Below are 25804 nucleotides of genomic sequence, written 5' to 3' on the forward strand. Positions count from 1 at the left end.
AACAATAAAATGTGCATATGTAACTAATAAAGAAAGGAGGGATAGTAAAGAGGGCTCACCGTCATTGGAAAAGGTTTCCCAGTACTGCTTGTCCCACTGCCACACCCTTATCAGTAGCCGCACCCAGGTAGTAATGCCTGGTTAAGGTGTGTGTACTCTTACAGGTAGCCGCTCTGCAGATATCCTGGATAGGTACACCCGCAAACAGAGCAGTGGAGATGGACACTGCTCTCGTAGAATGAGCTTCAACACGTGCATTTAACGGCTTCCCAGCTACCTGATGACAATATTGTATTGCACTTGAAATCCATTGGGTAATTCACCTTTAGGATAAAGGAAAACCCTTCCTGGGTGCACTATAAGATACAAACAGTTGTGAAGACTTGCGGAAAGGCCTTGTTTTTTGCAAATAGAACTTGAGACAGCGCTGAACATCCAGTGAGTGGAGAGCTATTTCCGCTGCCGTTGCCGGTTGAGGAAAAAATCTCTTAAGAATCAGCAGTTAATTCAGATGAAAGTCTGTAGGCACTTTTGGTATGAATTTAGGATTAGTCCTGAGAACAATCCTGTCCTCTCTAAACTGCAAGAAAGGTTCCTGTATAGTGAGAGCCTGTATCTCCCCAACTCTCCTGGCTGAAGTGAGCGCTATGAAAAGACCTACCTTCCATGATAGAATTTTAGGTCCGCCGTATGAATTGGTTCGAAAGGTTGCTTCATTAATTGAGATAATACGATGTTCAATTGCCAGAGAGGTGGAGGAGGTTTTATGGGAGGAAAGGTTCGAAATAATCCTTTCATGAATTGTTTGATGATTCTTTCGGACCACAACGATGGTCTTGAGGAAGTTCTTCTATATCGTGATATAGCGGTGAGATGCACTTTAATAGAAGCATGGGCTAAACCAGATTTTGCCAACAGCAGAATATATGGGATAATTTCATGAGCTGCTGAGGTCAAAGGATGAATCTTAAACTCTTCCATTTCATCCTATATGTTCTGTTTGTACTTTCCAGTCTGGCCTTTGATAATATATCTCTGCATTGTGATGAAATATCTAGATGTTGAAATTCGCAGTGTTCAAGAGCCAGGCCGCTAAGCGTAGTGATTTCGGATCTGGATGAAGCACTTGTTCCTGGAACATCGTCAAAAGCGACGGTATTGGTTGAAGGTGAATCGGGTGAACCTCCGACAATGGAAGCAGCTCCATGAACCATTGTTGTCTGAGCCACCATGGCGCTATCAGTATTATTTTGCACGGTTCCTTCTTTATCTTTGTAAGAAGGCATGGCAGGAGGGGAATCGGAGGAAAGGCGTACGCAAAGACGCCTGACCATGCATCAATAACGCATTCCCCCAAGATCCCCGATGGTGACGCCAACTTGTCAAGAACCAGCATTTTTTTGTTCTGAGCTGTCGCAAAGAGGTCCACTGTCGGTTCTCCACATCCTAAGAAGATGCTCTGTAGAATATCATGGTTGATGTCCCACTCGTGGCAGGTTGATTTTAGTCTGCTCAGAGTGTCCACTTTGATATTCTGATCCCCTGGAAGATGTTCCGCTCTTAGGTACACTCCGTGTTGAACAGCCCATTCCCATATGTTTTGTGCTTCCTGAGACAGGGACAGTGATCTTGTACCTTCCTGTTTTTTGAGATAATGCATCGCTGTTGTGTCGTCTGTCCTGATTAGTACTGCAGATCCTTGTATCCACTGCAGGAAAGCCAGTAATGCTAAGCCCACTGCTCTGAGCTCTCGCAAATTGATATGAATTGTTGTTCATGTAACTTCCAACGACCGCTGACCTGAAGGCCCTGAAGGAACACTTCCTACCCTTCCAGGGATGCATCGGTGGTAATCACCAGTGGAGCTGGTTCGGTAAGGAATGTTTTTGGGTCCACCACTCTACTGCTCGGATCATGGCTGGTGTGATCTTCACCCTGTCGTTGAAGGATCCCTCTGCCTGACGCCATTGCTGATCCAATTGTTCCTGTGAAGGACGCATTTTCAATTGGCAGAAAGGAACGAGGGGATGCAAGAGGACATTGTTCCTAGCAGTGACTTGTGACGGCTTACTGAAAGATACTTTCTTTTTGCAAACGCCTGGGAAAGAGATATTAGTCCCAGTTGCCTCTCCACGGAGGGAATTGCCTTGTTTACTGTGATGTCTAGAATCGCCCCCAAGAACGTGATGTTCCTTGAAGTTTGAAGGGATGACTTTTCCGTATTCAGAGTCAGACCCAGCTTGGCAAACAATTCCACGCATGCCGCTGTTGACGACTGAGCTGATGTTTGTGAAGGCGCTTTGACTAACCAGTCGTCCAGGTATGGAAACACTTGCTGGCAGATGCATCAACGTAGCCTTTTGCCATTCCTAAATAGCGATTTTTAAGGAATCGCTATTTAGGAATAGCAAAAGCCTATGCATGTAGGAATCGCTATTAAAATACCGATTCCTTAACATTCCTTAATTGCTACTCGCAAATTGCTAGTCGCAATTAAGGAATGCTGTCCCATTCATTCTTATGGGCCTACAGGCCCATAGGAATGTATTGGAGATTGCATGAGCAATTAGCGAGTACCAGTAGGTACTCGCAAATTGCTCATGCAGCTTCAAGGGTGCACGGGTGTAAAAATGACACCCTGTTGCACCCCTGAAATTGATCTATGCACATATGTTGCACACACACATGCCCTAAGGGCATGTGTGTGCGCAACATGAAACTTTGAAAAATACACAAAAGTGCTTTTATCAATGTTTTAGCAAATTACCATGAAGTCCAACTTCATGGTAATTTGCTCCCCCTATTAGCGAATTCGCTATTTTTTTTACTTTCATGCATTGCATTTAAGGAATCTCAATTTGGGATTCCTTAAATGCAATCGCAATTTAAGGAATCTCAATTTAGAGATTCCTTAAATTGCGATTTTTGCATTTGGGATGATGCATCCCAAATGCAAAAATACCGGGAGCAAAGGTGCAGATTCTGAGAATCTGCCCATTTGCTCCTGGTATTTACTTTGATGCATCTGCCAGTTGGTGTCTTTGTTTCCTTAGAAAAGCTGCCACTGGAGCCAGACATTTTGTAAAAATTCTCGGGCTGATTTGAGGCCAAATGGCAGTACCTTGAACTGGTAATGGTCTCTGTGAGATCAGCACCGTTTCTTTTGCTCCCTTTCCGAGCATTGCCAGAATCTCTTGACGCATCGGGTGTAGATGCTTAACCTCTTGACGTGTTGGAGGAGTACAAGGGGGAATCTGAAGGAACTCTAGAGTATGTCCAAATTGTATTATATTGAGGACCCATCGGTCCGTCGTTATTTCTTGACAATGATGAAGATGAGAAGCAATTCTTCCACCCAGGGGAACTGATAGAACATGTAGCCGGATCCTGAAGGTTGTCATTGTCTTCTGGAAATTTCCTTTCCTTGACGACCTCCTCTTCCTCTAGGGGCAGATTTTGTATAGCCCCCTGCCTCTCGTTGACCATACTGCTGACGATATGGCTGAGAAGATGTGGAATAAGAGGGGATTCTGCCCTGTTGGTATCCTACTCAATATGATGATTGGATTCTACCTCGGGTTTCCCGAAAGGGCACCTTGCAGTACTGTAGTGTTCCTAGGGCCTTTGCGGTGTCTGTATCCTTCTTGATACTTTGAAGCGCATCATCCACCTGTTTTCCAAACAAGTCTTCCCCATCGAAGGGACGATCCAGAATCTTATTTTGGACCTCTGGTCTAAAAGCTGGAGCTCTCAACCATCCCTGACGGCGAAGCATAGCTACTCCTCCAAGGGATCTGAAGGCTGTTGTCGCAATATCCATTGCGCAATCAATGAGTTCAGCAGAAGCCCTTTCTCCCACTTGAAGGATCTTTTTGACCTCTTGTCTACTATACTCTTTATGAGGTCTAAGTAAGGTGTCTGGTCACACCACATTTGCCTATCGTATCTTCCCAGAATGGCAAGGGCATTAGCAGTTTTAACTAGAAGAGCAGACATGGACGAAAACCTTTTTCCTGCATTATCCAAACGCCTACCCTCTCTGTCGGGAGGCGTTGTAATAGGAGCTGACAGATTTTTTGATTTTTGTTGTGCCGCTTGGGATACAACCGAATCAGCTTTGGGATGGCCCACTAAACAAGCTGGAGCATCTAAAGGAGCTTTATACTTTTTTTCCAGTCTGGCGAGCACAGGTGTGACTGTCGCCGGTGTCTTCATTACCTTTAAGCCTTCTTCCCACACATGGCTAATGATCGGAATAGCCCGAACTGACTTCCGGTATGATTCTTTAAAATCATACAAGAAACACTCTGTTTGTGTCGTCGACATCGGAAGCTCAAACCTCTTCGCAGCTCTCTCCATCAAATTATGGAACCTGCCGATGTCTTCCGGTGGAGAATCAATTGGTACTGGTGAGGGAGACCAAGGCGATGGAATAAGGTAATCATCCTATTCCTTGTTAGGGTCTGTTATCTCCCCCTCCTCTTGGTCATCATCAGGGGTGACAGGATCCTGTTGATGCACTAGTTGTGGTGACCTAGGTGAAGGCTCTGGCAGTAACTCCCTGCTTCTAATGGGAGTAGTAGGAATGGAGCGTGAGTGCGGAGCAGTTAACGGTATTTCTTGAGAGGCTGGAGTTGGTGGAAACCCCTTTCTACAGTCCGCCAGCATAAACTGCAGATCCATCATTAAGGAAGATGGCATGCCAACCATCTCTTCCTGGTAGCCCTGGTGATAATTTTGATGAGGAGGATATTGATACTCTCATATATATATACCCTCCTCAAAGTCATCCTCATGGCACTTTACATGTAACTGCGAGGGAAAACTGGTGTCGGGTCAGATGGCCGAATCCCAGCCTGTACCAAGCGTAGTTCCACGGGAGCAAAGAGACAAGTCCCAAAACTTCCAGAAAACAGAACCTGGAGGAATATCGAATGCCTTACTCACAGGTAAGTGTTTGCTAAAAGTAGAGGGAAAAAACCATAGAGTGACCACCACTCTGCCCCATAGGTAGACAAAGGAAACATTGGTGTGTGAAAACAGGATACTCAAAAGCTGAAATATAATACAGACAGGTATACCCACAATATGCAGCTGACTAAAGATACAAACAGATTAATGCATCTTAAATACTCTGTTGTCAGTCCACTTACCAAAAGGGATGATTCCGGACCGCCTTGAACATTCAACTGGTAGCGGCAAGATGTCAGTCTGTCTGGCAAAGTACTGGGTAAATATGCTTCAGCAATCTTATAAAAAAAGGACTCTTACAGGGGCACTGGATTAGCAGACCCTTCTATTCACACAAGCAATTCAATCTGGGACTACGGAGGAAAGTTGTATTCAAATGGTCAGAGATTTTAATCTGCATTATTATTCCACTTGAGTTTGGATCCGACCTAAGCTACAGAATGCCTGAGCCCTAACAACTGGCGTAGCCAAAGGGTCCTTCATCTTCTTCTTCTTCTGAATCCTGCTCCTCTAGCAGGTGTGATGGCACAAGAGGAGTAATCTTGCTTGGGGAGATGATTTCTGCCTTTATCCTCCTCTTCCTGGTAATTTCCATCTTTTCTGGTGTTTTTTCCCTCGTCGACGGGCTCGTCGTCGAGATCGCCAACGACACCATCGTCACGGATGCAACCGTCGACACCACCCGTACTGCTGTGTTCGTCGTCAACAACATAGTTACCACCGTCATTGTTGCCGTCGACGATACAGTCATCTAAACTGTCGTCGTCGCTGTAGAATTCGTCGTTGACCTCGTCGTCTAAACCATCGTCAACGATGACGCCGTCAATGGAGAACCAACTGTCACAGGTAATGAAGGCTTCTTGGAAACTAACTTTACCTTAATCTTCGTCGTCGACGATTAAGATTTTTTCGTCGACGATCCTGTCAACGATGCAGGTTTGGTAGATTTTACCTCAGGAGTCAAAGATGACAGCTTCCTGAAGGGTTGCTTGACTTGAGGGGGTTATTTTGACGGCTCAGAATTCGTCTTTTTTTTTTTTCACATTTCAAATTCAATTTCCTTTAATAGACTTCACCTTTGGTACTTTTATAAATGCATTTCCGTTCATGACAATGTTGCAATAACATGGGCACTGCCCATGCTTCTGAAAAAAGGGACTCACATTTCAGAGTGATATAGCCACTGCTCGGTAGCTGTTAAGTGCTTGGATTCCAAGACAAACCTTGATGCGGTGTGCTGGATCAGGCCCAAAGGGGATAAACTGCTCCAGTTATGTACAAAAAAAATAAATCACAGCAGAGTGGCCTCAATTATTTTTCCATCAAGGATAAAGGGGGAGGGAGCGTGTGTACTGGGAGCCTTAGTCAGTACCAGATTCTATACACCTGTATGTTCAAATACACCCAGAAAAAGGAAAAAATCCACAGTGAAGAGACCTAATGCAGTGTCAAACTGCCAGCAGCTGCCAAAGGACACAGATCAGACCATGCCACTTCTACATTAAACAGCTGGAGGTTCCAAGCGCTGCTTGAAGATGCAACCGGAGGAGACCTCTGAAGACTTCAATACTTAACACACTATGCCCTATTGCAATACCCCACTCTAAAGGTAGTCATGGATCATTACAGTTTCCCTTCCTCTCCAATACCAAAGGGATATCATAACTATAATTATGAGATTCAACTTTTAACCCACTGACTAACTACTCTCTGGGTGCTTTAAGCCCCTGCCTTGTGCATACTACAGCATATTGCTCTGAATACAACTGGGGCTGCACAATAATATGTTCTGAAAACTAGTGATCTAGAGCAGAACATTTCCGAGTTTCAGGGGCAGCAAGGTGGGGTTGCACATCTCACAGAAAACAAGAATTTCAGAAGGATTCCTAAAGACAGTCGTTGAGTAAGCGCCTGAGAATGCTCACTGTGGCATTTAAAGATATATGGGCAGGAAAAGCCTACTTCACTTCTGAGAACAAGGACAAGGGCTTAGGAAGAGAGCAGCTTTAGACTGCTTTTTTTTATTTATTCGTGTTTTTGAATAGTCTGAAGTAGAGCCACCTCCCTCAGTGTCCACAGATGCAGACTGTACGCAGTGGGAAGTCCGAAGCTCATACGACCGAATTCGTCTTTTTTGGTGGTTTTTCCCCCGAAGCATGTTCCTTTCTCTCACTTTCTTTAGGCTGAGGAGATTTTGAGGGACTCTGCCCAGAAGACCCTTGAGTGGTCTTTTTGAGGGCCTTCTCAGGACGTTCCTCTGAGGAATGAGCAAGAGGAGATGTTCTTTTCTGAGAACTCCTATATGTAGAGGAGGATGCCTCATCACTGTCACTGGACATAACCTCCTTCCTGGACTTTAGCTTTTAAAGCCATATCAAAAGGCGTCTTTCACGATCTCTCAGGGTTTTATATGAAAAGGTATGATATACCTTACAGTCTTTAGCTTGATGGTCCGGATAAAGACACTAAATACAGTCAGCATGAGGGTCATCAGTGTAGAGCCTCTTCTTGGAACAGGTGGCATAGGCTCTAAATAAACCATTTTTCTCCTTTCCAGACATTCTCAGAAGAATGAACTAGTAGACAGCAATGAAGAATATATATTCAGATGAAATTCACAGAACAAAGTTCTCAATATCAAGTAGAAAGAGTAGATTTTGAGAAGAGCTCAAAGGAGACTACCTAGCACACCGTTTGGTAGAAAATCTGAGGCAAAAGGTTCTCTCAAGAGTATTCTCGAGGGTGAGAGGTTCTGATTGGTTCAGAGACAATTTTGGTCTCTTTTACATAACGAAGGTTATGGGTTGCAAAAGGAAAAAGGGCCTAAGCCTCTTTTCAGTTTGCTATCTATCTAAGCATTGCTTTTTTATATACCGGAGACTCCTGTCTCGACGACAGGGAATGATTCAGGCATGTGAATCTATGGAAGTCCCAATACTGGAGTAATCTGCAGCTACCCACATTGTAAACAAAGCCTGGATTCTGCTGGTAAAATATGATGTCTCCAGGTTGTATTTTGGGGCTTATTGTGTTGCAAGCACTAGGACTAATAATTCAATAGAGGAACCATTTTTATCGGTAGATGTATGGGAGCACCAAATAGTAGAACATTTGTCATTACTGATTCGGGGGCGTGGCTAGCGGCCGATGCAAGCGGACGTGGCTTAGCGAGGCTCCCAGCCCTCGCCCCGTTTATCCGCAATTTATCCGAAATTCAACGCGGAATCCCCGTGAAACTCGGGTCGATTCCGCGTCCACTATCGGTGCCTGCCCAGGGTGCAGGACAGGCGCGCAGACCGACCACAACCGGCGCTGCGAGTTATACGGAGCCTGGGAGGACGGAGAGCAAGATGGCGGCGTGAGGACACGGAGGACGCCGGACTGTCGCCGATGGGAGCCCGGGGCGCAGCTGTCTGAGATCGGCAGATTTGTACGGCGGGGGCTAACCCCGAGAGGCGGCCCGGCGGCGGCGGACTGAGTGGGGGCGAGTGCGGCGCTGCGGTGCCCGGTGGAGTCTAGAGCCCCGGGGAGCCCGAAAATTGACGCCCCGGCTTCTGGGCCCACGGCCCCTCCAACGTTGGCGCATCGGCGCTCACAGGTGAACGGCGAGCGGACCCCCCCGGGAGTGCTGCCGAGACATAGGCGGGTCATCACCGCGGACCAGCGGAGGTACGGGAGCGGCAGCGACGGTGAGCGGTTGGGGGCCCAGGAGGGGTGAGATCCTCAACGGAGGGCGGAACACGAGACCTGCCTGGGGACCCAGATGCCTCATGTCGTGGAACCTGGGGGGGGCCCGGCTGGCTCCATTGAGGCACTGCTGGGCTGGGTAATGCGCCCATGATCCTGTGACTGGACCCAGCCGCTCCGCCGACCCACCCCGTTGTACTGCTCCCGGGGGCGCCTACGGTGGAAATCGGCGCCCTGTGTCCACCCGGAGAGGCACTCAGCGCTGCACTGACTGACGGAACAATCATCCAGCAGTGAGGTGTGCTAGTGATTGTGTGCTTCAACGCCCTCGGCGGATTTGTGCCCAGCAAGGGGCTGCGAGACCTCCAAACAGAGGGGAAGTGGCGACTGGCTGGCGTCCTTGGGCTGATCTGGTGTGCGGCCTAATTGGTGAGTAGCAGCGGAGGCTGGCTGCTCCACTTCCGGGACGACAACCCAATCCCCCATTGGGGGGACCCGCTCCGACAGGCGCACGTAAGTGCAAGCACGGAAGCCCGATACGCCGGCTACTAGCACGGCGGCCCACGGTGTGAGGAGGACCACGGGAGAACAACACCGGGGTGCAGAGTGGGAACCGGGCCCAACCAGCAGCTGCGAGCAGGACATAACGGGGCCGCATTGCGGAGAAGGACAGCCACAGACACCCCCCCGCGTTGTGGAGGAGGGCGCGCGGGTGCAGCGGCGGGACCCCTGGGGCACAGCTACCACTACCGGCGAGTGATCCCCGACTGCGCAGACCGCAGGCCACGACTACCTGGCAGGTGACGGCTCTCTCTGGAAGAAGCGACCTGACATACTGCTGAGTGGACTGTCTATCACGACCAGCCCAGGTTAGTCCGGCGGTTCACCCGGAGGAGGCATGGGGAAACCGAAAGGGCCGAAAGGTGAGGGGGGTCTGGCCACAGAGGCTCCAGACGCCATGCAACAACCCCAGTCAGAGTTGCTAACGATGCAAGATAAGATCCTAGAAGCTATAGCGGCCACGAGAAACGCTCTGCAACAAGACATTGCTCAGGTATCGACGGGCCTGGGGCTCCTGAGAGCAGACCATGGGAAGCTAGCCGACAGGGTCAAAGAAGCGGAAACCACACTGAAAGACATAGTGCTGGGACAAAAAGCTTTGGAAGGAAAACTTACGGACGCCCTGGACCGCATCCAGACACTAGAAAGGAGAGCGGAGGACGAGGAAAACCGAAGCCGGCGAAACAATGTCCGACTAGTGGGCCTTCCGGAGAAGAAGGAGGGGACGGACATACTGGGTTACATAGACAATTGGCTGCGGACAGTGGTGGCGCCGGAGGGTCTGTCCCCATTCTTCACATTGGAGCGAGCACATCGTGTACCAGCCCGGCCCCCGAAACCGGGGCTCCCCCCACGACCGGTGGTGATCAAAGTGCTCCACTACAGGGACAGGGACTGGCTCCTGCAACGAGCGAGGGAAACGGGACCATTCCAGGTTGATAATAGCAAAGTCACGTTGTTCCCGGGCTATACCTTCGAAACTCAAAAACAACGAGCTTCGTTCCTGTCCATTAAAAAAGAACTACGAACGGAGGGACTGCAATATTCGCTATTGTTCCCAGCAAGGCTCCGGATTTCATTGGATGGGAAGGCACTGTTCTTTACATCATCGGCATATGCTTGGGCCTGGTGGGACTCTTACAAGGCTGGAACGGATGGGGCCCACTACAGGGCTGAGGAGGACTTCCAACAGGGCTCGGTACGAAGATCCAAGCGGCTTCGGAAACGTGGCCAACACCTGAAAAAGCCGACGGAATCGCAGACGGAGGTGGAGCGGAAAGCAGCACTGCAAGCGGTGAAGGAGGTCTCGGGCGTGGTATCGCCACAGCGGGGAGGTGAATCGATATCGGAGGACAAAAGAACGGGGTCGGAAACTGAACTGTCGGAGGTGGACAGCACAGGGGGCCCAACAGTAACGCCGCAAACAGCAGAGGAAGTCTTCGGCAGCTGACTCTCGAACCAGGGGGGGGGCTGGCAGCGACAGCCTGGCTGGAATGGCGTGCCCACCTGCTGGAGCAGGCAGACGTAAGACTGGACAATTGTGAGTTTGGATGCATACTGGGGGGCGGGGGGGACATGGGGGGCGATTTCCATTGCAGTAGCTAGTTCACGTGCCCAGAGGCCCCTAAGGCCACCGCAGTACAGACTGCGGAGTAGCAAGTTTTGAGAGCACTTTGCTCAATTGTTTGGACGGGGGTAACTCTTTTGTAGTTAGGTCCTGTTCTAGGGGGGAGGATGTCTAGAGACGTTGGGGCAACTCAGGACAGGGGCGGGGGAAAGGGGAGGGGGGCTGCGCAGGGAGGGGTTAGAGGGCGTTGGGAAAGGGAGGCGGAACAGTTGGGGATGGGGGACGGAGGGGTTATTACTGGTGTCTGGCCACTGTTGGACGGGGATCTCAGCCGGCAAAGCCGAGATAATGGATAGTGTGGGATCATTAAAATGTGTGTCCTGGAACGTGCGGGGTCTGAACTCAATGACTAAAAGGCACAAAGTTCATTCTTACCTGGTCCGGAGGGGGGTTCACATTGCCTTCCTGCAGGAGACTCATCTAACTAAAAAAGAGGGGGCCGCACTACAAGGGAGGTGGAGGGGTCACCTGTTCTACACCACATATTCAGCGTTTGCCAGGGGGGTACTGGTCTGGATTCGGGCTGGGGTTCCCTTCCAAGTCACTAAGCATACTGTAGACCCGGAGGGGCGATTTGTGGCTGTTGAGGGATTACTCAGGGGCCGTGACATAGCACTCTGCAGCGTTTATGCACCGAACACGGAGCAGGCGGCTTACTTCACTAAATTATCCAAGCACTTAGCTACCTACTTCGCTGGCCCAATATTGATGGGGGGAGACTTCAACTCTATTGAGGACACCACCTTAGATCGATCACACCCGCCACTACACGCTTCCCCGGTACATAGATTGGCGAAGTATAGATTGAAATGGCAGGAGCAGTGGGACTTAACTGATGTGTGGCGCATACAGCACCCTGCTGAGAGGGACTATTCCTTCTATTCCAGCATGCACGACCTCCACGTCCGTATAGACGCATTCCTATGCTCCCAACAAGTATTACCGATGGTTGCCCGTACGGAATATTTAACACGCACGATATCGGATCATAATCCCCTACTACTCACACTGGCCTGGATGAATGGGTCTGCGCCGATCCCGACTTGGCGGCTCCGGCCAGACGCGTTGGATGACCCACCATTCAGAACGGACTTAGAACTCAGAATCACCCAATACTTTACAGAGAACGAGGGAACTACCTCCTCAAGAGCCGCCGAATGGAACGCATTCAAGGTAGTGGTAAGGGGACACTGTATAGGGAAGTTTGCAGGTGTGAGACGAACGTTAGTAGAGGACTTAGACAAGGCTGAACGGACATTGCGGGACGCTGAAAAATCGCGACCTGGCCACCCCGAATTACAGGGTACGGTTTGTGCAGCACGAGAGGCGGTGGCTGTTGAGGTGGAGCGCCTACGCAGCTTTGATTACAAATATTATTTGACTAAGGCTCTCGCTGAAGGGGACAAGACGGGGACGCTCCTAGCCTGGCTGGCCAACCCCAATAGGGGTTCAACCCCGATACTATCCCTAACAGGAATGGGCGGGGAAGTGTATACCACCCAACCGGACATAGTGAGGTGCTTCAAAGACTATTACGGCAACTTATACAGAAGGGGCTTAGAGGCCCGACCCGAGGCGACGGAAGCCTTGTTGGCAGAGATCCAGCTGCCTCGGCTGGACTCGTAACACGCTAAAACAATCGGAGGCCCGGTCGACCTCGCGGAAATTAGGGGAGCCATAAAGAAAATGGCGCGTAACAAAACACCGGGGATGGATGGGCTGCCTATTGAGTTCTACGCAAAGTATATGGATTTACTAGCCCCGAAACTCAGAACGGTATATAATGAAGCCAAAAGGAAGGGCGCGTTACCCCAATCGATGCGCGAGGCGATCATGATCCCGTTGCTAAAACCGCGTAGAGATAGCACAGACCCAGCATCATACCGGCCGTTGTCAATGCTGACGACGGATTACAAAATTTTGAGCACGATCCTAGCCGAGAGACTGATAGCCCATATGCAGAGTCTGATTCATGGGGACCAATCAGGCTTCATCCCAACTAGGAACACATCCCACAACATTCGGCGGTTGCTCAGACTTATAGCGGACCCTCCACAGACTGCAAGGGCCCCTGTGGTGTTATCAGTCGACATTGAAAAGGCATTCAATAGCCTGGAATGGGACTACCTCTATGCAGTGATGCGGGGTTTCGGTCTAGGGGACGATTATAGAAATTGGACCAAAGTGCTTTATGCACTGGCAGGCGCGAGGGTGAGAGTGGGAGCTTTAATATCGGATCGCTACGAGGTGAATAGGGGAACAAGACAGGGATGTGCGCTTTCTCCTCTGTTATTTGCTCTGGCCATGGAGCCGTTTGCAATGCTGGCTAGAAAAGGGGATGCGTACCACGGACTTGAAGTGAGAGGGACCTACCACCATATATCGCTGTACGCAGACGATCTTCTGCTATTCTTAGATAATGCCGTAGAGGCGGTTAAGGGTGCGGAGGATCTACTGTTGAGATTCGGGGCACTCTCAGGCTTGAAGGTGAATTGGGCGAAAACTTGCCTCTTTCCGCTCCGACAGGCGGAGCAGTGTCCGACGGCCAACATTAGCATGCGATGGGAACCAGATTGTTTGCATTATCTTGGGGTTTACATCTACCACGATCCCACCAACTTGTTGGATGGGAACGTCGGACGGTGTATTCGAGCATTGAAGGGCAACATGTCCTTCTGGGCTACCCTCCCCCTATCCATGACGGGACGAGTGTCCCTCCTCAAAATGGTCGCCCTGCCGCGATTGTTGTACTTTTTCAGGACCCTCCCTGTATGGATACCGGGAGCAGTGTTCAGGCGCCTGAAATCTAGCATAGTATCCTTCATATGGGGAGAAGGCAGGCGGCGAATCGCACTGTCGACTCTCATGCGCCGGAAGGATCAGGGCGGGCTAGCGGTCCCAGACTTCGAGCTCTATTACCTGGCGGCGCAACTGCAATTCTTCACGCAGGAGGTGGCAAGAGTGTACCGGGGGCCTGACCAAGGGAGAGACGCGGGCACCCCCCGCCATGTGCTAGCATATATAGCCCTACAGCAGAAATTAATACTCAGAGGGTTGACCCAAGAAGAAAGGACGCTGCGGCTGTGTTGGAACCGCATGCAAAAGCGTGCTGGTCCTGATCACCCATATGCGCCAGAGATACCATTAGGGATGATGACGGCGCTTCCGCACGGAGGGGATTGGTCGAACCTCCAATTATGGGAGGAGGCGGGACTTCAGATGGTGGGTGACCTATACACCGACGGGGTGCTGACGGCATTCCAGACTCTGCAGGAACAATACGATCTCCCACGAGGAGACTATTTACTGCATGCGGCAGTAGTGAGGGCTATTCAGGCACATTGGGGGAGGGACTGATTGAACCTAAAATGTCACTGGCATGCCAATACACGATGATGACAGCAGGGACAATCAAAGCGGTTACGTGTCTCTACTCCAGAATGAGCACGGAAAACATACCGCCACTAACACGCCTCAAAACACAATGGGAGACTGAACTACAAAAAGAAATCCCTGACACAACATGGCCCCAACTGCTTCAGCGAGCTAGGAAAAGCACCAGAAACGCCCGTTTCCAATTAATACATCTTTACATCCTTCATAGGGCCTACCTCACTCCGAATAAAATAGCACAATACTTTGGCGCAATAGATGCAGCATGCCCCAGATGCACGCTAGTTGGCGCTGACTTACTGCACATGCTCAGGGACTGTCCTCAATTACATGAGTACTGGATGGGGGTTGGAGATACCCTGAATGAGGTCACAGATAGAGTCCTACACTACGACAGCGCGGTCGTCCTTCTACATTGGTTTCCACACACGTGCAAAACCAAACTGTCGAGTAAATTTATAGACATGGGCCTCCTTATTGCAAAGATGGAGCTCACCAGGGGTTGGAAATCTAAGACGGCACCGACACATCAAAAATGGTTGAACGAATTTCTGAAATGGGCAGCGGCGGAGAACGCACTTAGGTACCAGCTGGTTAGGCGTAAAGCAGATGAGAAGGCTCAGGAAGCGGCGCTAGCGTGGGAGACCCTAGTCCAGGCGCTGAGGGACAGTGCAGGAACGAGAGACGATGAGGAGGAAATAATAAACATGGAGGCCCCGGGGGAGGAGGTGTTGGACCCCACACTACTGCCGGACACACACACCTAATCACTGCTTTCATAATCCTTCCACCACCTATTCACCCAAGTTTATAACCATGACACATAGGCTCAGACACCAGGGAGACGGGGTGGGGGGGGGGCGAAAAATTTAATTTAAAATTAATTCAGACATCAGAGAGGGTTCATACACAACTGCTGAACGAGGGGGCTCAGACAGCATGGAACAGTTAAAAGCGGAGAGTGATGCATCACTGAGAGCAATTGTACGTGAAGACTGGAGCAACCTGATCCATGATTATACGCCACCCGACCTCCGGGATGTGGGTTGTAAGGCTGTGTACATAGTGACTGTATTTCTTATGATCCCGAAAGCGCACTGGCATGTATGTTGTATAACTCGCGTTACCTCTGCAATAAAAATTGTTTTACAAAAAAAATAAAAATTGTCATTACTGATTCAATTTCTCTGCATTTTCGCCTTCCAGAGGGAGTGGACACAAAAAGGTTGTAGGCACCCTAAAGGTAAGTAGCCTAATGGCTGCTACCTTCTACCTTCTTTGGGAGAGGAATTGGCCTAATGGCTAGGGCGGCCGACCTCGAACCTAGGGAACTGAGTTTGAGTCTCAGCAATGACGCTGAACATCCTGTGATTCTGGGCAAATCACTTAATCTCCCCATGCCTAAAAAAAATTGTTTTAAATGTGTCCTCATGTAATGCAATTGGTGCTATGTAAAGCGCTCTGGTACCAGATTCGGGTCAAGTTCGCGCTATATAAAACTCTGTAAAATAAATAACATTTAAAAAACCCTGTATTGTCCCTAAATTGAGGGGCACCCTTGAACCTTAATTCTCAGGTTACCGATGACCTACGAACAAGAGGGCAAATGACTTGCCCCAGCCCTACCGGGATGTCTGCAGCCCTCAAAGAGCGACTCTTCCTGCAGTCCAGCAATCTCCAGAACCCTGGGAGGACTGCCTGCCTTCTAAAAAGACTCCTGCTCTCCTGTGCACAGCGGACGAGAAGCAAACCAACTTTAAAGACAAAGTGTTCTGCCAGCAGTACTGCAAAACCAACTACTTCTGCACCCGACGCCCAGAGCCCGAGTTCCAATTTCCCACCGGTCCACCAATGTTGGATTTCACGTCGAGGCCTGCAGCCTCTGCACAACTACCCCCAACCGCGACCTGCAACAGTAAGATGAATTCCGACGCCAAAGGACACCCCTGCCCCCGGAGCCCATGGGCTTTGGGGAGACCAACCAATGATGTCCCGACTTCCCAGCACATTCCAGCTAACCTGTGCAGCTGTAGGTTTCTTTCGTCCAGCCTCCTGGCCTGACTCTGCAGCCTTTTTCCAATTTACACATTCAACATTGGCTTGCCTTCAGCACCCGGCCACGCCTGTGCCGCTGGAGGTGCAAGTTGGTGCTGCATTGTGGCCTTCCTGTGCTTACCACCGGAGACTGGTTACAAAGAACAAGTTACTTACCTTCGGTAACGCTTTTTCTGGTGGCTACAGTATCTGCCTGTGGATTCCTCACATGCCCACCCACCACCCGTTGTCCACCCTTGTATACCTGCAATTATGGCAATGTTTTTATGTATATATGTTGCCTTTAAAGGAAGTGTATTATTCTATTTGCTTTCCTAAATTGTCTTCACACTGTGTGTGTTACCTTGGTTATTTTTTCCGAATGTTGCTGACGCAGGGGGATATTCACAAGGTGAGGAATCCACTGGCAGATGTATCCATCTGAAACCATGCTACTTACCTGTAAGTAGTACCACTCCGATTCCCCATTCTCCATTGGCACCAAATCCCAAGTTTGACCTTTGCACCCGTCCACCCCAGTGCCGCTGGTGGTGCAGTTTTGTCACTTACCTGAACCTTACCTGTTACTGATTCTTTATCAATATTGTAAATCGTTTACTTACTTGCAAATTGCTGATTGTGGGCCAGATGCAGGTGGCCCAATACCGGTCGGTAACGGCCGAAATTACAGAATTTCGGCCGTTACCGACCGGTATTGGGCATTTGGGATGTAGGTGGCTTAAATTGCAAATTCGCTAATTTACCGATTCGGTATTTTAAGGAATCTGTAAATTACCGATTCCTTAAAATACCGAATCGGTAAATTACCGAATTTGCAATGTAGGGAGCACTCATATGAGTGCTTTTCCCATTTTAGGATTCGTTATTTACCACCAACTACAAGTTGGTGGTAAATAAGGAATACCTTTGAAAATGCAAATCCGTGCATTTTCAACTGCGCCATGTGATGTGTGCCACATCTGCACACAAGCACGATTCAGGGGTGCAACTGAGTGTCAAAGTGACACCCTGGTACCCTTGAATGTGTCCCCCATTTTACCGAATCGGTATTTACCAATTCGGTAATTTTACTGAATTTTTTGCTACATAGCATTTACCGATTCTAAAATACCGAATCGGTAAAATTCGGTATTTTAGAATCGGTAAAACTATTTACCTACATCTGGCCCTGTGTCCCTTCCCATAGGATAACTTTGTATTGTTGAAAAATGCACTAAGATTCCACTTCTTACATTGAAAGTCATTGATATTACAAAACGTATTTACATACATCACAGTATCTTTGGTTCTATAAAATAAATATACTAAAAGTAATATTTTTTACCAACTATTGGTCTCGGATTTAGTAACGGATTGTGTGTAATCATTTCTTGCCTGTGTGTGTGTACAACAAATGCTTAGCACTTAGCACTTATACACTATGACATCAGCAAATGACGCGAGTGTAAGGGCCCTCCTTTTTGGTTAAATGGAGTTCACGGAGCGTACAAGGGTAACCAGGAGAGGGACGAACTCTCCCGGTAACCGGGCCCTTGTTGTGCATGCACACCTAGGCGTGAGGGCATAGCTGGGGAAAGGATCTGACACCGGTTAACAACCTTGCCGTAGGCCCAGAAATTATTAGAATGCAAAATTGATATGTAGGATGTTAGATTCGGTTAGGAAACACGCTGTATTAGACATTTGTTAAGGTTAGCCCTTCATACCTGTCTACCTTGCTGTAAATCTAATGTCTGAATTTTGCATTTAAAAATTGTGTAAATAATGTTTATTTTCAAATTTTATTTTTGTTTTCATATTTTAATAAATACAGCCGGGGGGTCGTGAGACCTCTGATATGCCTAACTGCTCGCCAACACTAACATAAAAGAGAGCATTAGTATTCTATACTTGAGCCTCTGTAAAGCCTCTGGGGACACACTGGTCTCTGTGCATACTATACCTCAATTTGGTATAGTATATACAGAGCCAGCTTCCTACAGGCAGCACTTGCGATCCATTTCCCAAAGGGTGTGCGAGAAAGGGTCAAATAGGCATGCAATGTTCACTGACCTCAATGCAGGCCGGCTGAAAAAACATCTCCTTCCACAGTGTGCTGTGGGACGTTGAGGCTTGGCCCACCGAGCTCTCAGGAGTAGGTAGTTGACAGAGGAAACTTGGATGACCCGGTGCGGGGCAAAGGTGACGTGCTATAGTCCTGTCCACAGGAGCCCCTGTGCTAGGCTTGGACCTTGAACCTACAAGGACATTCGTTAGTGCCTCATTAAATAGCAAAAAGGATTCAGATGAGGAAGCCCCAGCCTAAAGCACTTCAGGCAAGAGATTAGTCTTGACTTGCACAGAGGACGGTTCCAGTCCAAGGACCTCTGTCGCCCTCTTTACCAACATAGCATAAGAAGCCCCCTCCTCTGTAGTCACAGTAGGTGGAGAGAGCAGACCGCTGGCCTCCGCAAGCTACTCATGCCAGTTTAATTCCTCACCAGGATTGTCTAACTGTTGTTTTAAAGGATCTAGGGACCCCTCCCACTCCTCTCCCATGCCTTATACCTCTTCAAAATGTACAGGCAACACTCCAGAGGCTCTGGGCTCCTTCGGCAGCGACTGACGCTGATCAGACTCTGAGTCATCAGGAATCCAAATGGGGCTTGCGCTGGTGGTGCTGGGACTGGTGCCAAGGAAGGTCGCATTGGCCCGACCGGTGCCAATCCGGATCCATGAGACCTCACAGCACTGAGGCTGGAACAGTCAGTGCGGAGCCTGATGGGGTCTCCTCTGGCAGCACGGGGCTCGAAGGTGCACCAGAGGGGTCAGCCTGCTCAAATACATGACCGTGTAAAACTCTTACTTGAGCGAGGGTTGCTCCGGCTCACAGAAACGGGGGAGTGGCACAGCCAAACCTCGCTCCAGCGCCACAGAACCATGCCTGGAATGTCAATGTTCCTCCCTCATCTTGTCAATCCTCAATGGATGAGGTAAAGTCGAACTTCATTTAGACTTCTTCTTTTCTTGTGCCTCTTCCCCAATTGTCCAGAGGACCTCAAGGGTCTCCTGGAGTGGTCCTGTGACCTCTCTCTCTCTCTCTTGATCTGGACTTCTGAGGAGTCGCGCTTGATGACATCGATTGCCGGGCCCCAAGGAGCTTCATGGACCACTCCCTCAAGGGCTCGAGCGCCATGGCCCAGCAGTCCGAGCACAGCTTTAAGTCGTGGTCAAGCTCAAGATACTATCGGCACACAAAGTGCGAGTTGGTGACTGACATGGCACGGTGACAGGTGCTACTTGGCTCAAAACCTACTCTTCGAGGTTATCCCTCAAGACAATGAAAAATTCCTCATCAAAACGTTGAAAAAATCCTGTCAAAAAGAGACAGAGGGGTAGCTCTTCTGCGGATCAGCGCTAACTTGCACGGAAAAAAAAGAACTCATGTCCGCGTGGCTCCTATATAGGTGACCACGATGTCACATCTGGTGCAGACGACTACATGCAAAGCTGAACTGAGCCACCCGATGGCGAGCAGTGGTACTGCTCACACAAATGTTTACAAATCCAGTCTGATGCCTAGGAAATTCAAAGGTAAGGAATCAGCAGCTCGAAGTTTCTGTCAGATAAGATGCTTTTTAAAGCTGCTTTGTTTATGCATATATCTATTTAGCTTTAATCCTCATTTTTAATTGTAATATGCAACTTGATTTTCTCCTTTTTGATTGCACTGTTGATGGGTTTTATTGATCCGAAGTTAACCATAAATGAAAGTTTATGGTGTCATCCTGTTCAATAGGTTTGCGAAGTGGAGTCCCCACTAGAGGGCATCACAAGTAAACCATCTCTGTGGTCAGCGCACTGATATTGTCCTAAACCACACAGCCTGCAGTATTGCTGACACCTGGGTACCACATAGTAAATGTAAATGTGTCCAGTCAATTTCTCTCTTGGTTGGTGCAAATTTCAGAAGGAAGGAGAAAACTCTGGAAGAAACGTTTCGGAAAACAGACCTACACCTCTCCATGAATCGAGGACTGGCAGCAGCCATACGAGTATAAGAGAAGAAGCGCCTGTGGCCCAATGCCATAGCTGAAACTTGCTGAATACAACATTCAATGTGCAAAGCTGGGCATGCTGTGTCAGATCGAAGAAGTATGGTGGATGGTTGAGGAAGCAGGAAGTTTAATACGTTTCAGAGGAATGGACATTAGGTTTAGTCACTACCTGAGACAGGCCCTTTCCTGAACAGTTCAGGCTATGTTCTGCCTTACATTGGCGTTTGTCTAACATAGCTCGAGGTCTTCTATAGTAAAACCTAAAGACTTAAGGTAAATGCAGTATCAGAGATACCCAAGAGAAGCCTTGACACTTGCGTGCCTGAGGGCTGACTGGAGTCCATATTCAAGGCAGAGCTCCTGGAATACAGAGTCTGCATCTTGGCTGCTGAAGGTACGACCAGAAACATCTACCTACTCATTTATACTTGATTAGAAAAATAATCTGTGTATTCCTATACACCTGTGAGCTGTTGCCTACCTGCATTGGACTGCGCGGTTTTCTTTACCCAGGAGAGCAGGGTGGCAACTCTGATGACTGTGCCTTTACACTGAAACAGACACTAAAACAGTACTGTACCATTACACTGAAATATATACTACAAAAATAAATGCACTTGGAATGAAGGGCTCGGAAGTGCTGACGTGGAAGATTTCCAATTCTTTAAACTTTGTTTACATATAAGTGTGCTAACTCAGAAAATCCTCAGCTCCTCATTATAGTGTCCTGTTACAAAGCTTTTGTTCAGTAAACCAAGGCTCCGGTGTTAACACCACTCTGGAGGAAGGGGAGACACCACATATCTGGTAAAACATTACCAATTAAAGTAGAGTTTCTTTAGTTTGAAAATAGTAAATATTTGTACAATTATCTATTGTCACGGGGCCCATAGGAACATGATCGTCTTCACTAAGTTAGCATCAGCTCAGCAACCATTACGGGGCTTTGCGCACGTTGTTACATGGCTTTATTTTTGCAAAGACTTTGTTCGTACCTTTCACAAGAGAACTGGCTACTTTGGGCATTCTCTGCATGTTCCTGGTATTTGGTCTGAACATTGTCAGCAAGGTCAATAAACAAAGGCCCTTGTTATTTTGTTCTGGTCAGGCACTAGCACCTAGACAAAACATGCCAATGCAGCTGTTGTTTGGAACTTGTACTTTGGTATTATGGGGATACATGCATAGGGAGGACACACTTGGAGAGGGACCTTTCCAGGGAGAAGGGCAAGACAGCACCTATGATTAAGAACTACCATCTATAGTCTGAGGTGTGGGGTCTGCAGCCAAAACCCAGAGATATTCTAATATATAATAATACCTTAGCAAGGGGAGGGATGTTAGGCTCCACTGTCTTTTTATGGTGGCATCTCCATTTATGATTTATGGACTAGCTGCTATGCTGACTGTATTTGTACTACCCATTTTCCTGCTTGTTGTGGCACTTATACTGCATGTTAGGACACAGTAGTTAAAATAAATATTTTAAACTGTTTCCTGTCTCTGTCAGATCTTATTGTGGACAGATACAACAGTGCGAGTGAAAGGGTGTGTCTTGCAACTGTGAGTCCTGAGAGATTCAGGAGTGTTGTGTTCTAGGGTGTCTAATCACTTGTTTCTCTTTAAGTAAGTAGGAGAGCAAGTGAGACACTATAGCTAGTCGGTATTGGGCTCATGGGGACTAAGGTGGTAGGATGACTCAGTCCCTACGTGCTAAGGTCCCATAATTCTACGCATAGTTCTGTTCTTGGGCAGAATCCCTGCAACACTAGGGTGTGATATCATAAGAAAACTTCACTTTCCAGTAAGAACAGTTCTTCAGCATTACTGTCTTTCATAGATTCACATTCTTGAATTATTTCACAACGTCAGCCAGGGAACCCAGTATAGTCAATGTTAACACAGCAGTATTCCAGTACAGCAAATTACATGGAAAATCACTGTATACTACTAGTGGCTCATCCTTCTCATTTTGTGACCTACACTCTGTCTAATCATTTAGAGGAGCTCAGAACTCCAACCTTCCTCAGCAGGACCAACCGTCAGATTTTCGTCCCTCACCTTGGGGAAGTGCTAGTAGCCTCATGAATGGGGAGATGGGTGAGTGCATGTGGATCTTTAGGAGACACCAATGCTGAAGAACAAACGATTACTTACTTGTAGTCCCTGATTCTGCATCACAGGCATCTTCATTAAAGTCATACATTTTATATAATTTACTTTTGTGTGTAGGGACTTCAGAACACATTCTATCCAGTATAAGGGACTACAGAAGGTTGAGGAGTATAGCACGAACAAATGCACAGAATCACTGTTGGAGCTGGCCCTCTCTGAAGTATCCACCCAAACTTTTTGCCTTCACCCTTCCTGCTTTCTGAACCCGTTTGTGTTGGCTTTTAGGACTCTGTGCACCTCACCTCTGTTAACCACGGCTAAAGGGTGTATGAACTCTCCTTTAGACAATGTAAAATGTGCTTAAACCCAATTGACACTTTTAATTTACTAGCCAGCGCAAATTCCGCCGCGGTGCGGGAGTTCTATTAGGTGGATGGGGCTGTGTTGGCCAACGGGCGTGCGCAGCACTACCGAGGGAGTGCTCGCGACAGCCGTTGGCTGACGCGCGCAAGCAAGGGGTTAAGTTTTAGATGTCCTGTTAGTGAAAAACTCTCAAATGTATTTTTTAATATTGCAAGTCCGACTTCTTTCGTAGGATAACATTGGTTTGCCTTATTACATTTATTAAGTGATAGGTTTAGTGAAGGAGTATGTGGGAATGCCATGTGTGGCGTTTGAGGAACTGCAATTCAAAAAAAGGATTTGAAAATGTTTCACCTTAGGTCTTGGGAAACCACTGCCTGTGGGGCTTTAGCATTTGGAGGTCTCCAGTGTGGCGAAGTGATCCAAAAGAGACACTCTACACCTCTGAAATTTAAACTCCAGCTATCTTGATCCAGCTTTCATTCTTGGCAGTCCACATTTCCATTTACGGATTCTGCCATTATATTCTGTAGCCCTGGAATGTCTTCCACTGCTAGAATACTTCTGTGATGTGAAGCCCAATACCAAAGCCGCTGTGTTTGCTGTGACAGCTCTTTGATTTTCTTCCTCCTTGTTGCCTTATGTAATACAGGTGTTCATACTGTCTATTCTAATCATTTCCTCTTATGAGATCAGCAGCAGTATAACCTTTATGGCCTGCCTGACTGCCCCGAAGCTTGCTCTGTATATACCAAAGTAAGGTATAGTGTACACAGAGTCCAGGGAGTCCCCAGAGGTATAGAAGAGGCTAAATTAGATAAGTACTAACAGCTCGCTTTGTGGTAGTGTGGGCGAGCAGTCAGGCCTATCAGGAGGGTGTGTTAAGCATTTATTACAGTCACTCAATCAAGGACTGATTATGCACACTCAGAATCCAGACCAACTAGGTAAGTACAAAAATATATACTTGCATTTTATTTTGTAGAACCAAGCAGGACTTGGCACAGGTAAAATAAGAACACTTTCAAATGCAAAGATGTCCACCCTGGTGTTCAGTGAACCTGCCAGGTGTTGAACCACCAGGGAAATGCCCTGCTGTTCCAGCCATGTCCAGAGGAGCAGAGTCTCCTGTCATAGGGTCCACGACCCCACCCCGACCTGTTTGTTGCAGTACCACATGGCAGTGGTGTTGTCTGTGAAAACCTGCACCACTTTCTCTTTGACAGAGAGAATGAATGCCTTCAGAGCAAGCCGGACTGCCCGAAGCTCCAGAAGGTTGATATGGAGCTTGGACTCCACCGGAGACCAGAGGCCTCTTATTTCCGCCTCTCCCATGTGGCTCCCCCATCCCTGGAGGGACGCGTCCATCACCACTGTGTGCTCCAGTTGGGGAAGGGAGAGGGATCTGCCCTGGACCCAATGTCGGTTCATAAGCCACCACTGCATCTGCTGTACAGTGCCCTCCTAGATCTGGATGTAATCGGACAGGTTCCCCTCATGCTGCGCCCACTGGAACTTCAGGTCCCACTTACACATACAAACAAACAGAACATATCCCTAGAAACAGTTTCAACAAACAATGAAGGTCTTAAACATAAATATCTTGTCAGAAGGACAGGTCACTTACTTAGGAGGGTATCGCCAACCCTTGGGCAACTTATCTTCAAAGGAGACCCAAGTCTTGGTCTTGGGGTCCACATAATATTCATAAACGGTGTCCTATAGAGAAATGAAAACGAAGTGGAGATGAGCACTTTTTTACATTTAATATATTCTGTCAAGTGTAAGATAGGAAGTTAACAATACTACATTTATGGGATGCATTAGTTAATGACATTGCACTGGTCAAAAATAGGGGCACCACAAGGTTTCTGCAAATACAAGGGATATCAACTTATATTAATATGTCATAATTTCCCAAAATCACCATCCAATGTTGTGAATGCTTAACTCTTACTTACAGTCGACATGAAAAAAAGTTACTGACCTGTAACTGTAGTTCTCCAGTATTGGAAGCTTTCATAGATTCACATGCCTGAATCATTCCCTGTTGTCGAGACGGGAGTCTCCGGTATATAAAAAAGCTATGCTTAGTAGTAAAGCAAACTGAAAAGAGGCCTAGGCCCATTTTCCTTTTGCAACCCATTACAGTCATTATGTAAAAAAGGACTAAACATTTCCCTGAACCAATCAGAGCTCCCCACCCTCTAGAACCCTCCTGAGAGAATCTCTTGCTCCTCAGATTTTCACGCACTTGTGTATAAAACACATCCTGTGCCAAATCCAAGGTGAGCCTCTCAGGGGAGGAGGATGGGTTGCATGTGAATCTATGAAAGCTTCCAATACTGGAGAACTACAGTTACAGGTAAGTAACTTGTTTTCTTACTCCAGTATTGGAACTTTCATAGATTCATATGCCTGAATCAGAATAGCTAGCAGTGATAGAACAAAGCACATCTGTTTTCTGCATCTTTACAATATACAAGACAGTATGAATAAACTTATCCACAATAAACAATACAAATGTGCTTTCGTAACTAAAAGCCAAGGAAGGAGGGATGTAAGAGGGCTCAACGTCATTGGATGATATTCCTCAGAACCGCTTCTCCCACTGCCACATCTGTTCCAGCTGTCGCTTCTAAGCAGTAGTGCTTCGTGAAGGTATGCTTCGATGTCCAGGTTGCTGCTCTGCAGATGTCCTGGATCGGCACTCCTGCAAACAACGCAGTCAAATTGGACACTGCCCTTGTTGAGTGAGCACGAACCCGTGCATCCAGAGGGTTGTCAGCAGCTTGGTGACAGTAGACAATCGCACTGGAAATCCACCTGGCAATTCCACGTTTTGATAAAGGGAAACCCTTTCTGGGTGAGCTATAAGCAACAAAAAGCTGTAAGGACTTTTGAAAGGTTTTGGTTTCCTGCAAATAGAACTTGAGGCACCGCTGAACATCCAGCGAATGCAGTACTCTCTCTGCCGCTGTTGCTGGTTGAGGAA

The 25804-nt window shown here is 47.9% G+C and overlaps 1 protein-coding gene across 2 annotated transcripts in view; it reads right to left on the reverse strand.

Moving 5' to 3' along the window:
• DNAH2 (dynein axonemal heavy chain 2) overlaps positions 1–25804 on the reverse strand; it is a 3497426-nt gene that overhangs the window by 1574148 nt on the left and 1897474 nt on the right. For both annotated transcript variants that reach the window (XM_078670326.1, XM_078670327.1), the window contains one exon: positions 24437–24528. In XM_078670326.1, coding sequence (XP_078526452.1) covers positions 24437–24528 — 92 coding nt within the window. The remainder of the gene's footprint in view (positions 1–24436; positions 24529–25804) is intronic.

The sequence above is a fragment of the Lissotriton helveticus genome, chromosome 12, assembly GCF_964261635.1.
Source record: "Lissotriton helveticus chromosome 12, aLisHel1.1, whole genome shotgun sequence".
NCBI classification, from domain to species: domain Eukaryota; kingdom Metazoa; phylum Chordata; class Amphibia; order Caudata; family Salamandridae; genus Lissotriton; species Lissotriton helveticus.